The sequence below is a fragment of the Cucurbita maxima genome, unplaced genomic scaffold (assembly GCF_002738345.1).
Source record: "Cucurbita maxima cultivar Rimu unplaced genomic scaffold, Cmax_1.0 Cma_Scf00051, whole genome shotgun sequence".
In the NCBI taxonomy this organism is placed as follows: Eukaryota; Viridiplantae; Streptophyta; class Magnoliopsida; order Cucurbitales; family Cucurbitaceae; genus Cucurbita; species Cucurbita maxima.
Window position 1 is genome coordinate 620,250 of NW_019272067.1, and position 14,938 is coordinate 635,187.

Genomic DNA, 14,938 nt, shown 5'->3' on the forward strand with positions numbered 1-14,938 from the left:
CCCCCCCCCCCCCCCCAAAAAAAAAAGGTCTTCATGAAAAAAGCATGTGAATGATTGAAGACATGGCCCAGGCCCACGTTAATTAACCTTCAGCTGCTTTTAGTTTACTTTTTGAACTCTACTTTGGGTGAACTATTGAGCATTAACTAGAAACTGATTGGTAGGTGCAAGAGCTGACTTGCAAGTCCAAAAATCTTGAAGCTGAACTCGAGAAAACCTCAAAGAAATTGATGGAGGTTACTGCAATAGCTACAGATGAAGCTGACAAATGCAAATCAGCCAAGGAAGTTATTAAATCCTTGGCGACTCAGGTTAGAGTCTTTTTGATTTATGGGTTAGATTTTGTAAGAAAAGTTTCCATTATATTTCATAAACGTTCTTTAATAACTTCATTATATTCACCCCCACTTTTTTACTTAAAACGTCCAATGTCAAATTTATATGGTCAGAAATAGCAAGGAAAACAGCTGTCTTTCAGTCGGCTTCATATTATAATATCATTTTAATTGTTAATGAACTTTACAGCTTATGCCCACATTTCTTGTTTTGACATGCAACTAAGTTGAACTGCATCTCATATTCCAAACAATATATAAATTATGTACCTTTCTAAGCTTCACATGTCATACGTAAATGGATTCTTTCTTCAATTAGGAACCAATAATTTTTTCTGTCAATTAAGCGTAATAAAAGGTAAGAGAGTTAGGTATTCTTAGAGGAAAAATAAATTGTGTGTTATTGACTAAGTTGCCTCTGTCTGTTTCAAAAGAAAGATCTGGGCTCTTGCCATAGCACAATGCTGTCTGTCTGTGTGCGTGTGTTCAAATGGGTAGTTAAAATATTGAATTGATGTTGTGGTTGTTTGATTCTTTAATTTTTTTTAATTTCTGAAATTTTGAAACTGAAAGAGAAATTACTTTGACATTTGAAGGTGCTGGGTATGAATTCTCTTGATATTTCCACTGCATTTCACTCATCGAATTCAAATATAGTTGTTTCTACTATGGTTTTTATTGAAAGAGTAAATTGTATTACTCTCCTTTCTTGTTATTCATTAGAGAAGTATATAGCTCTATTTATAATAAAGAAAACTAACTATTCTACAGGGAATAGAAAACAATATATAAAAGAAAGCTAACTAATCCTTGAAGGAGTGAGAAACAATACAGAAAAGGAAACAAAAAATAGGCTAATTTCATTACTAAATGAGATTAAGGAATTTATCATTCATTCCCAACTTGAATACTATCCTATAAAAAAATAAGTTGCAGAGTTCTTTTGTTAGCACGTCTACCAATTGTAGCCACGGGGGTACATAACTCATGCATATTTTTCACTTCTCTAACTTTTCCTTATAAAATGCTAAGCGATTTCAATATGCTTTGTCTTATCATGTTGAATAGGATTATGAGCGATGTTTATGGTTGATTTGGTGTCATAGTACAACTTTACCCCAGTCTTCTCCTTTAATATGTAAATTATCAAGGATTATCTTCAACCATAAGAACCATAAGAGTTCAAATCGTCCATGTGCAATAGCTTAGAATTTAGCCATATGCCGTCTGTACATGTTTTTCCTTCAATTGTCACTTTAACCGACTTGTCTCTACTCTAGGTCAAGTCCAAAGGCTCAACCTTACCTCTACTCTAGGCCAACGTCCTTCAAATGCAGCATCTCATCTCATTATTTAGATTCTCATCTATCCGGAACTTCACCAAAATATGTTCGGATCCTTCGTTAAGTCAAAATGACCCTAAAATGCCCAAAGGGAGCTTACTAGGTGATTTAAGTACTTACTGAGATATTAGGACAATATTATACTTACTAAAGCATAATTATATAAATCAAAACTTATCGAGCCATTATAATGCTTATGAAGACATACCAATTTAGTACAGTGCTAGCCAATATCTCTCAAGTTCCATAAGTGCTTCATAGCCGACAACTCTCAAGTTCCATAAATGCTTCATGATGCCATTTCGAGCTTCAGAATTTAATCAGTTGTCATAACTCGCTCAAATACGCTTATTAAGAACTGATCCATGAGTCAACCTTATATTCGGGACCTCTTGAACATCCATCCATCCCGACACTATTGAGGCATGCCAAGTTATTTATGCATACTGTGTCTGAGTTCAGCTCTATAGTTCAACCTTTGACTCTTGAGGTTGGCACCTATTAAGCTTGTCTCTAACACCCTTGATGGCACGAACCCTCCTATATTTTATCCTTTGACTCTTGAGGTTGGCACCTATTAAGCTTGTCTCTAATACCCTTGATGGCAGAGGTTGGCACCTATTAAGCTTGTCTCTAACACCCTTGATGGCAAAGGTTGGCACCTATTAAGCTTGTCTCTAACACCCTTGATGGCAGAGGTTGGCACCTATTAAGCTTGTCTCTAACACCCTTGATGGCAGAGGTTGGCACCTATTAACCTTGTCTCTAACACCCTTGATGGCAGAGGTTGGCACTATTGCTTTTAATCTTGCTTGTACTATGCTAGAACCCTCCTATATTTCAACCTTTGACTCTTGAGGTTATGACTTGGGGCCCGTCTGACTCTCATTAAACTTGTCTCAGGCACCATTGATCACACTATTTTTTGTTTCTTGCTTATACTTTAGCTTGACAATTGTCCACTCTTCTTGTTGTGTTATATGATGCATTGTTCTCCTTTGTTGCATCATGACACTTATCTTTCTTGATCCTCATATTGTTCAATGGGCGTCACCCGTGTGTCGCCCTCTATCTATCTGCACCTAAGAGTTACAATCTACTCTTTTCATAGTATGATAGTGACATTCTCCCCCACTTAAACATATTATCTTGATAATGGTCCAAACTTTGGGCTGGTTGCTAATTGACCCATTGAAAATAATCGTGCATGAAAGAGAAATGAAACTTGTCACATTACTTATGAGCTATCCCACTACGGACCTTCTCTCGGCCTCCAAGACTTGCAACATAATCACAACAACACATCAGTTGCACCGAGCTATTCCACCAATGGACCTAGTAGTGACTAGTTCTTAGGACTTGGCCACCAAGACTCTGTTATGTTGTCGCAATAAAGCTTCTGATGCCTCTTGGTCAGCTTGGAGACATTTGCCCCAATGTAACTTTAGCACTTCTCATGGCCAATTCTCAACTTGGCCATCTCTTGTGGCAAGCACTGCACATGATGCTTTATTATGGTGTTATTGTAGCTTTTCTTTTTTTGTCTCTTATATAGAACATGGTACTCCTTGTTCATGCCGATTTTGATAACTTGGGAAGCCACCCGCATAGGCATGTGGACATTACTTGAGGGATAATTATTTGCCTCTCTCATGCTCACTTCTCTTGGAACACTTTCACGAGCCAGCAACCAATTCTCTTGAATTACTTTCCTCTCTCATGTTAGTTGTTTAGACTTAAGTTTGAAGAGAGGGCCAAAATTACTTGAATTACATATGATATTTTACTGTAGTTTGTTCTTCTCAATACTATTTCTTTTCAGTTCTTTGGTTGATAAATGTAATATAACCATATGAGTGAATTCGAAGAAGTTAATTTCAAACATGCTAATAACTATAGTGTGCTAATGAACTCATCAGTCCCTCCTCCATTTAATATTTATGCATGATTCATATTCCCTCCCTCCTCCATTGTGGATACTAAAGTTTTAATTGTTTTGCAGTTAAAAGAGATGGCCGATAAGATGCCAGAGGCACACAGTGATATTCTCAACTCTTGCACTGTTTCTGGGCAAAATGGTAGTAATCTCAATCAGCTTCCCACCGAGAGCCTTTCAATGAGCATAAACTCTCGTTTGGAGTCAAATGGAATTTCAAAAAGTCAAAACTTACCAACTGGAAACAAAGGACAAAATGAAAAGGGAGAATGGGTTGTACAAGACGAACCAGGCGTGTATATAACCCTGTCTGCTTTGCCAGGAGGAGGAGGCAATGAGCTGAAACGAGTTCGTTTCAGGTACTAAATTTAGCTCACTTTTTGTGAAAGTTTATTAAAAATTTGTTTGTTATTATGAAAAGACCAACGGTAACGGTCCAAGTCCACCGCTAGCAGATATTGTTCTCTTTAGGCTTTCCCGTAGGGAAAAGTTTTCACACCCTTATGAAGAGTGTTTCATTCTCCTCCCCAACCAACGTGGAGGATTGTGGGATTGTGGGATTGTGGGATCTTACACCAACTATCTGATTCATGGGTATATGTTCTCAGTTTTGATGTGTTAAAAAATTGTGTTGTGCAGTCGAAGACATTTTACAGAAGCACAAGCAGAGAAGTGGTGGGCGGAATTTGGAGCGAAGGTTTGCGAGCGGCATAAGGTAAAGAGTACAGATTGACAAGTTGTTTGTTTGTGCTGGAATTGAATTGAGCAGGAAAAGAAAGAAGCCAAGGAGAAGGCACTTTTTGGTGACCGTCTTCCCCTCCCTTCTCTGGAAGACATTCTTCCTTTTCATCTTCCAAATGATTTTGAGTGGGGATTGATCGATCAGGGCCATCTAACATTTAGGTTCAATAATATTAATATTAGATAATTGATAAGTATAGGCAAGGAATTAGAAAGAATTACAAAGCCTTAAGACTTTCTCAACCTTCCCCTTTAGAACATTACTCTTCTTCTTGTGCTTCCTTTTGTTTTTTGTCCATCCACTTAGGAAAAGTCCAAATTGTAATTAGCCTTTAGCAGGTTTCAATCAGCAATCGTCTATTGCTTTCTGCTGCCATATCGGACTTTTTCTGCACCAAATTTGATGAAAAAAGGTCACTAACTGTTCATAATTGTTTTATGTTATTATTGGTTATCCCATTTGTGTTCGTCAGATCTAGAGTTTCTTATAGCAGCATGCTAGGTGAAAAAGAAGTGACATTAACTTAATTTATGAAGAGTTTTTATTTTATTTTTTTTTAGTTTAAAAGTATTAATGAAATTCTTTTAAAATTCTCCTTCTATATAAGAAATAAATTTAGGTATTTAAAATGAAAAATTAAACAATAAAAAATATGAATGACAATCATAGGTTATGTTTTCCACAAAAAAATAAAAGGAAAGGTTGTTAATATATATATTATTTTATTATTATTATTATTATTATTATTTTTGTTGTTATAAAGAATGAATAAATGTTACGTCAGATATACATCCAAAATAAAATTGAAACAATAACTAACAAACTAAAAGAAAGTCGCCACTAAAATATGGAAATAAAGACATTGTCTAAAAATAACAAGTTATTCAAACCAAAGATAAAACTTCATATGCATTAAACGAAATTAATATAAAGTTAGAAGTTTGGGATCCCATTAAAAAGAATTAAACATAATTGCTCGAGTGAATATAAAAAATATTCAGTAATTAGCTCCATTTGCAATGTCATAGTTACTTTAAGAATAATGTCATGGGTTCTCGTTGTTGGTCTTCAATATCTATTTATACTTGTTACTTAACTAATCTAGGTGCACAGCTAACAAGTTTTCTATCTAACCAATTAAGATGCATATGTGATTAAGTTATAATAGACTCTTTGCTGCAGAGGTTAGTTGGCAACCCCTAGTAGCCACATCATAATAACCAGATAACATCATAAACATGTTGGAAACGACTCTGTGCCTGAATCAACTAAGATATATATGTAGGTTAGTCATAATAAACTCCTTGCTATTGGAGCTTAGTTGACAACCCTCTAGTAGCCCCCATCATAGAACCTAGTAACATGAAGAGGCACATACATAATCTTAACACGGTTGGGTTTTATGTCCTAAAATTCATAGTGTGTAAACAAAAACATATTCTGTTTTCAATACAGTTATTATTGATGTTTATTCAGTAAAGATTGTTATTGAATAAAGTGAATGTCACGATCATTAATCTAAATCCAATAAACTAAGAACACTCTGGCTATAGTATGATTACTTGAACTATATGTAGAGACATAAGAGTGGATCAAGTTCAAGTATACAATCAAAATTATCTATAGTATAGGAATAAGGTTAAGTACCTTATTCTTGGGACACTATGGATGCGGCCCACTTTTGTATATAATATAAACAATGTGATCATTAAATTGTACATGTGGAGACATGTGAGTGGGGGTGTCCTATGCAATGAGTATTGCATAAGATCGGACCATGAAGGAAACCACTCTCACTTTATAATGTCGTTTACTGTTGAGACTAATTTTTTCATTCAATGACCTAGGTAACTCGATCTTAATCCTGAGCTAACTATGAACTCCTGTTTATTTGGAATTATCCTTAGATTTGCATGGGTGAGAGTGGCTCGAGTTTGCCAACTCAATAAGTCTCCCATTTCAGGGGTAAAACTCGGTGAATAGCTGGGGACATATATTGTAAGATGAAATTCACTCCTACCCGCTTTTAGGGATAGTAAAGAGGTTGTTTCCTTTAGTACCAACTCCAAGTCTTTGAACAAGGGCCCCACCCTCTCATTGGCCCGAGAGAGATTCTATTTTGTGGTTGGACCACAAACCAATTGTTCATTAGAGGATCAGTGGGACTCAAGGAACAAGAAGTAATTTTAGGGGTAAAATGGTAAATTGACCCAGCTCTAGTTACGAACAACCTATGAAGGATCGACTTACTAATCATGGTTATATCAAATGACAGAAATATATCTATAGTGAGGGGAGTGCAACTACTAGGCTATAGTGGAATGTTCTAGTAGTTATGAATGTTGGTTAATAAGATTAATGAGTTTAGCCAGTTAATCTCGGATCGTTGGAGTCCATGATCTGTAGGTTCATTAGGTCCCCCTGCTAGCTCATATCAGACTAAACCTTAGAATAGTGTGACGAGTGAGTTCGAAGTGTTCGAATTCAAATTAGGAAATATACGCTAAATATATACGATATATTCAACGACATTTTGTTTTAATTATGAATTAAATAAAAAGGGAGAATTCGAGATATTTAAATTAGATTTAAATATTTAATTATGAATATGGATTCCTAACCAAAATGTGCCGAAATTGATTGGAATTGACATTTGATTTAATGTTAAATATTAATTAAATTGTTTAATTAATTCTTTAATATTATTTTGATTTGAAATTAATTATTTAAATTAATTGTTGAATTAAAATAAAGAAAGTCAAAATGTTGACTTCACCACATGCAAAAATCCAGATTTGAGTTGGTGGAATATTGAATGTCAATCTATGGTTTAACCAAACTTGCATGTTTGTCACATAGTCCCACAAATTTAAGTGAAATTTTGAGTGTCAAAATTTGGTAATCTCAAATTTGCATGAACATGCAAATATGACTCTATAAATAGAGTGATGAAGGTATATGGAAAGTGGGGTTGAAAAACTTTGAGAAAATCTCTCAAAACTCTCTCTTTACATATACTAAATTTCGTTCTAAGGCCGGAGAATAGTAGGGAAGACTAATGGTGGTTCAAAACTGGTTCGTGAGGAAAAAAGAATTTGAACTACAAAAGGTTAATTTTCGAACTCATTGAGTTTTAATGCTTTTGAACATGCTAGCTAATTTACTATAATTAATGTACTTAAAATGCCTAAGATCCAAATTGCTTTCGCACGTGCTATAGTAATACCATCAAACATCAAGTACATGAAACCACAACTAGAATCATAGATAGTTGAGCACATACACGAAGTCCGGCATAGAAAATCATTTGTCGTGTTATAACATTTCATACATAATCTACCCACATCTCATAAATCAAGTGTCATGCTATAGAATTTTATACATAATTTCAAATTAGAGCTTTAAGAATATACTAGATTCTAAATAGAAAATCATGGTTATACTCATCTATGCATCAGTGTGCATCCTAGGTATCGCTGCAAATGACAAAATTTCTTGAGTTGTCTAGCAATGTTAAAACCGGAGCAGTTACCAACTTGTCCTTAAGCTCCGTCAAGCTCTTCTCACATGCCAACTAAACATCTTCCCTTTTTTGGTCAGCTGGGCTGGGTTAATGGTGCGAATATATTTGAAATGTCCTTTATAAGCTTTATGTAGCAGTCTGCCAACTACAGGAAGCTTTTAACTTCAGTGACTAGGCCACTTCATAATTGCTTGGACCTTGATCAGGTCTACCGAAATACCTTTTTTCGACACGACATGTTCAAGGAAGACCACCTAATATAAAATAAAGTACCTTAATCATGTCATGGATAATTTAGATTTAAGAAGGTTTTATTGGATTTTTTAAGTTTTAGGGAATTGTCTTTAAAATTAAAAGTTAGTGGCCATTAACGTATTATTAGCGATGAACCTTTCAATTAATCATACCTTATTATAAGGTTTATTTTCAAGACTATAAACCGTTATTAATGTTATTGTTTTAGTAGGAAGATTTTGGATAATAAAAAATGAAGTTTTCATATTATGCTTATAAAGTCATGAGCTTGTTCCTTTGCATTTAGATTTGCAAGTTAGAGTTATTCAAGTAGTATTGATCAATCTATTTTGTGGAGTGATTCAAATCACAAAATTTCTGATCTTGATCATCAAGTTAATATATTCCAAAACTTTCTTTTTGTTTGATTCTAATCGTATTTGAGATTTTTGGATAAGATTGTTATATCGAATCCCAAGAATTTCATAACATTTGGTATCAGAGCTTTAGGTTCTAGGTCGGATATATGTTTTTATTATTATTATTATTTTGTTCCTTATTTTTTCATTATGAAATTTTCTTATTCTTTTTCATCTCCTCCTATCCTGTCCAATCATTTAAAACAAAAAAGTGGCATTTTTGTTAAAAAGATCTTAGACGTATTCTAAAACTTTATATTTTATAAAATATTAAAATTGAGGTTGTATACAAAATAAATAAATAAATAAATATATAAATATATGTATGTATATATGTATTGTTTGCATTGTTGTGAGATCCATATTAATAATGATCCATTTTGGATAGTTTTTCAAGAAAATTTGGATGGAATTTTTGGATAGTTTTTCAAGAAAATTTGGATGGAATTCACTCATCTATGAAATACATGTCTAATACATCAAGAGATGAATTTGTAGGACCAAGGAAGAGAGATAAATTATACCAATCCATTTAAAAAGAGGAAGGTTGTGTTATGGGTCAGACAATATTTCAAATGATGATATTGTTATAGATGACAGTGTGCAAGTATATGTCGCTCCATGTCCATTAGAGACGAAACGTGAAGAAAGTGAAAATGAGAAAGAACGTGAGGAAGAAATATTTGATACTTGTATAAAGATTAAAGAGAAATAGAGTTTTGTTATAGAAGTTTGCGAGGAGAACAATGTTTTATATACCGGAGTACAGAGACAATCATAAAAGCGAAAAAACTTTCATTCTAACATGAGCACTTAAACTAAGTGTACTTACTTTTTCTATTGAATTCTGGCCAAAAAAAAAAAAAAAAAAATGCTTATCGAAAAGCAAGATTCAATGATTGATTCCAACTTGAGCCAACATCGAACTCATGAGAAAAACAAAACCAATGGGCTACACACGAATTGACACTCTCATATCACTTTTACATCCATGCATGACCTAAAGATAAAAGTGAAGACCTCCAGAAGACTAAGACCAACGAAATGCAAATGATTTGAAGTTTACACTACAAGGGGATCAATTGGACTCGAGGATGAATCCTCTTGAAAAATGGGAGAATGATACGAAATAATGTGTCTTAATTATGTCATAGATGATTTAGATTTAAGAAGGTTTATTATATTTTTTAAGTTTTAGAGAATTGTTTTTAAGATTATAAGTTATAATGAGTTAGTAGCCATTATGGTATGATTCACCATGAAAGCTCCAACGTTTCAATTAACCATAACTTATTATAAGGTTTCTTTTCAAGACTATAAATAGCCATTCATGTTATTGTTTTAGTGCGAAGATTTTGGATATTATAATGATAGTTGCATATTATGCTTTTTAAGTCATGAGTTTGTTTCTTTGAATTTCTTGTATTTAGATTTGCATGTTAGAATCATTAGTACTCTTGATCAAGTTATCTTGTAGAGTGATTTGAATCACGAGTTTAGAAACGAGTGTTTTTTACTCATGATCTTGGTCATCAAGGAAATATGTTCCAAACTTTACCTTGGTTGATAATTATTGTTTTTGGGATTCTTTGATCAAGTTGTTAGACCCAATCCCAAGAGTTTCATAACATTAATGATACGAAATAAGGTATCTTAATTTGCTATGAATGATTTATATTTAAGAATGTTTTATAGTATTTTTTAAGTTTTAAGAATTGTTTTTAAGATAATAAGTTACAATTAGTTAGGGCGTATTGATGTTAGAACCTTTCAATTAACCACATTATATTATAAGGTTTATAGGGTTTATTTGTAAGGCTATAAATAGTCATTCATGTTATTATTTGAGTGAGAAGATTTTGGATAATAAAAATGAAGTTTGCATATTATGATTCTTAAGTCATGAGCTCATTGGCATTTTTTGTGTTTAGATTTTCATGCTAGAGTTTTTCAAACCATCTTGATCAAGTTATCTTGTGGAGTGATTCGAATCACTAGTTTATAAACGATTTTTTCTTTACTCTTGATCTTGATAATCAAGGCAATCTATTCCAAAATTTTCCCTTGAGTTGGTTTCTTATCAATTTTTGGGTTTTTGGATAATTTAGATCTAATTTTTTACTCTGGATCTAGTTTGATAATTGTTAAAATGTCATCACTAGCCCAATAGAGTTAAAGTCTAACTATTACTATTGTATTGTATGAGTAATTATATTTATGATTTAGGATTTTACAAATAAATTTAGGAAAATGATTTAGGTATTTTAGGAAAACGTTGAGAAATTTTAGAAATAGATTGACTGGCCTCTAGTATAAATACCCTCCACCCTACTTAGCTCATCATCCCAAGAAATCCCAACCAATACAAAGGAGTGGTTTCTACAGTGTATCTTGTAAATCTCTTCTCGATTAGTCTTAATAAAGTGTGCGAGTGTTTCCCATGGAGAGTTGTGTTCAACAATCTAGTATCAAAGTCATGCCCTAAACTTAACCATGTCAATAGAATCCTCAAATATCGAACAAAGAATTGTAAGCCTCGAAGGTGTAGTCAAAAGTGATTAAAGTGTCGAACAAATGGTGTACTTTGCTCGAGGGCTCTAGAGAAAGGAGTCGAGCCTCAATTAAGGGGAGGTTATTTGAGAGCTCCATAAGCCTCAGGGGAGGCTTATAGTGTACTTTATTCGAGGGGAGGATTGTTGAGGACTATTGGTAGTGAGTCCTACATTGGTTAATTCAAGAGCTCCATGTTGAGGAATACTATCTCCATTGGTATGAGGCCTTTTCGGAAAGCCCAAAGCAAAGTCATGAGAGCTTATGCTCAAAGTGGACAATATCATACCATTGTTGAGAGTCGTGATTCCTAACATGGTATCAGAGCGAGGTTAGTGTAGGTTATCTGATCTCTTGGAATTCTTAATATGCACATCAGAAACAATTTCTTGAGATTAGTAGTGAATGAGTTTCTTTTGTGTCGTGAGTAATCTATGACTCTGCATAGCCAACACGATGGGTGATTTCCAAATCGTTGGAGAAATCAAGAAACTCAACAACAATAACTACAATACGTGGGCAACATGCATGATGTCCTATTTACAAAGACATGATCTTTGGGAGATCGTTGGTGGGTGTGAAACCACGCCGCCATAGGAGCCATGATGTCCTATTTACAAGGACATGATCTTTGGGATATCGTTGGCGGGTGCGAAACCACGCCGCCAGAGGAGCCAACACGATGAGTGATTTCCAAATCGTTGGAGAAATCAAGAAACTCAACAACAACTACAATACGTGGGAAACATGCATGATGTCCTATTTACAAGGACCAGGTGTGAAACCACACCTCTAGAGGAGGATTCTAACGGTGCCTTGGACAAATGGAGAATCAAAGCAAGCAAAGAAATGTTAGTCTTGAAGACCACAATCGGAGAAGAGATGTTAGAGCATATTTGGGATGACAAGACACCGAAAGATGAGTGATTTCCAAATCGTTGGAGGAATCAAGAAACTCAACAACAACAACTACAATATGTGGGCAACATGCATGATATCTCATTTACAAGGACATGATCTTTGAGAGATTGTTGGCAGGTGCGAAACCACGCCGCTAGAGGAGGATTCTAACGGTGCCTTGCACAAATGGAGAATCAAAGCAGGCAAAGCAATGTTTGCCTTGAAGACCACAATCGGAGAAAAGATGTTAGAGCATATTTGGGATGACAAGTCACCGAAAGAAGCATGGGACACGTTCGTGATGTTGTTCTCAAAGAAGAACGATACGAGACTACAACTTCTGGAGAACGAGTTATTATCAATTTCACAACGTGACATGACATTGCTCAGTACTTCCACAAGGTTAAGTCGATCTATCAGGAGATTACTGAACTAGACCCGAAGTCCGCCATTGTAGAATCTCAAATGAAGAGGATTATAATCCACAGATTGTGACCAGAATATAGAAGCTTTATTATTGTTGTACAAGGATGGCCCCCATCACTTGTAGAGTTCGAAAATTTGTTGGCCAGCCAAGCTATGACTAAACAAATGGGAGGCATCACATTGAAGGGGGAAGAAGAAACACTCTATACAAGTGAAAGTCGGAGCAATAATAGGCCATCTACCAAACATGGATACAATGGTGACAAAAGAAGAAGCCACCAAGGAACTGCACAACTTGGGAGAACTCAAAAGAACGACAGCCAAAGTTCTCAAGGGAAAAGATTTGAGGGCATTTGCTACCATTGCAGGAAGAAGGGCCACATGTTCAAAGATTGTTGGTCCAAGAAAAAATTTGTCACAAGCAGCAATGTGGCATCCTCCAACATGGAGATGGAGGAGAAATAGAATGTAGAGGTACTGTATGTCATAGAAGAAGATGAGCAAGCACTCATGGCGATGATGGGAAAACATATCGATTATGAGAATGATTGGATCGTTGATTCAGGATGCTCAAACCACATCACTGGCTATCAGAGGAAATTGCAATACAAGAAAGAGTACAAAGAAAGTTGTATGGTACGCACAGCAAATAACACACAGTTGTCAATTGCTCAGATCAGCAATACGACCATCATGTCTGGCAATAAATTTGATGTAGTGTCACTACATAATGTCTATCATGTACCAGGAATAAAGAAGAATTTGTTGTCAGTATCACAACTAACAACATCAAGAAACTATGTCTTGTTTGGGCTAGAAGATGCAAAAGCCTAAAAGATATTAAGATAGTAGGAAAGCCGACAATAGAAGGACGAAGAGTGGATTCTGTTTACGTTCTATCTGCAGAGTTTGCCTATGTTGACATGACTCGGAAGAATGAGACAACAGATCTATGGCATGCAAGATTGGGACATGTTGACTACCACAAGTTGAAATTGATTATAGAAAAATTCATGCTCAAGGGTCTACCTCAACTTGAAGTCAAAACAAATGTTGTTTGTGTTGGATGTCAATATGGTTAAAGCTCATCAGTTACCACACAAAGAGACAAGTTACAAAGCAAAGAAACCATTAAAGTTAATTCAATCTAATTTGTTTGGTACAGTCAAACAAGCATCGATCAGCGGAATGTGGTATATGGTGACGTTCATTGATGATTACTCAAGATATGTGTGAATTTTCTTTATGAAAGAAAAGTCTGACATGTTCTCAAAATTTCAAGAATTCAAGATGATAATCGAAGGAGAAGTAGGAGTGAAGATTTGTTGCCTACGTTCAGACAACGGAGGAGAATACACATCAAATGAGTTCAATCAATATTTACACGAGTGTGGGATACAACATTAGTTTACATGTGCCAACACACCACAACAAAATGGTGTAGCAGAAAGAAAGAATCGACATCTTGCAGAAATTTGTCGAAGCATGTTACATGCAAAGAATGTTTCAGAAAGATTTTGAGCTAAAGCTATGTGAACGGCTGCCCATGTGATCAACAAACTTCCCTAGCCAAGGCTAGGGTTTGTCTCACCATTTGAGATACTAGGACATGAAACCTACAGTTAGCTACTTCTGAGTATTTGGTTGTGTTTGCTATGTATTTGTGTCTGACCATCTAGGTAGCAAGTTTTTCAAGAAAGCAGTCAAATGCATATTTGTTGGATATGACAATCAAAGGAAAGGGTGGAAGTGTTGTGATCCAACAAGTGGAAAGTACTATACATCAAGGGATGTAATTTTCGATGAAGCATCTTCATGGTGGTCCTTAGAGAAGAAAGACCTACCCGATTCAAACAAAATCGAAGACATTTTATAACCGAAGATGGAGGAGTGAACTACACACACTCAGCCAAATATTGATGTACCTGAAGACTCTAGTGACATTGATGTTGATAAGGAAGAAATGACTCAATCAAGTGAATCTGTTGAAAAGAAAACGTCACATCAACAACTTAGGAGATCAAAAAGAATCCAAAAGTCAAATTGATAAGATAAGGAACCACTACAAGGGGAGTAAGATTCGGATTACCTTGTTGATCGAATATCTCAAGGCAAGAACATTGTTTGAGATTCGAATCACTCCACAAGCAAGATCGATCATGTCTAGCTTGAATGATTCTTGTTGATCAAATATCTCAAGGCAAGAACACTTGCTTGAGATTCGAATCACTCCACAAGCAAGATTGATCATGTCGAGCTTAAATGATTCTACATGCAACCTAAGCTACATAGAATTGCAAAGAAACTTAGCCATTGGCTAAAGAAAAGCACAAATGCTTCTTTTACTACATTTTCTAAGTCTACTTACAAATACAACATACATGACTTTATATAGCCTCAAAATGAAACTATTAAAGACAGTCCAAGAGTTGTAACATTCATACTTAATGGCCATAAAGTAAATTAAAAGTCTTAAAATACAATAATGAAATACTATAACTCTAAATTGTAGCCCACCCAAAATTTATAA

The 14,938-nt window shown here is 35.0% G+C and overlaps 1 protein-coding gene across 4 annotated transcripts in view; it reads left to right on the top strand.

Moving 5' to 3' along the window:
- Window positions 1–4,827, top strand: part of LOC111471347 (PH, RCC1 and FYVE domains-containing protein 1-like) — a 15,766-nt gene extending 10,939 nt beyond the window's left edge. For 3 of the 4 annotated variants that reach the window (XM_023117056.1, XM_023117054.1, XM_023117057.1), the window contains 3 exons: window positions 165–311; window positions 3,681–3,973; window positions 4,254–4,827. In XM_023117056.1, coding sequence (XP_022972824.1) covers window positions 165–311; window positions 3,681–3,973; window positions 4,254–4,347 — 534 coding nt within the window. In that variant the 3' untranslated portion in view covers window positions 4,348–4,827. Of the gene's footprint in view, window positions 1–164; window positions 312–3,680; window positions 3,974–4,253 lie in introns of those variants that run through there. The other variant, XR_002715183.1, reaches the window with a different exon arrangement.
- The last annotated feature ends 10,111 nt before the right edge of the window (window positions 4,828–14,938 follow it).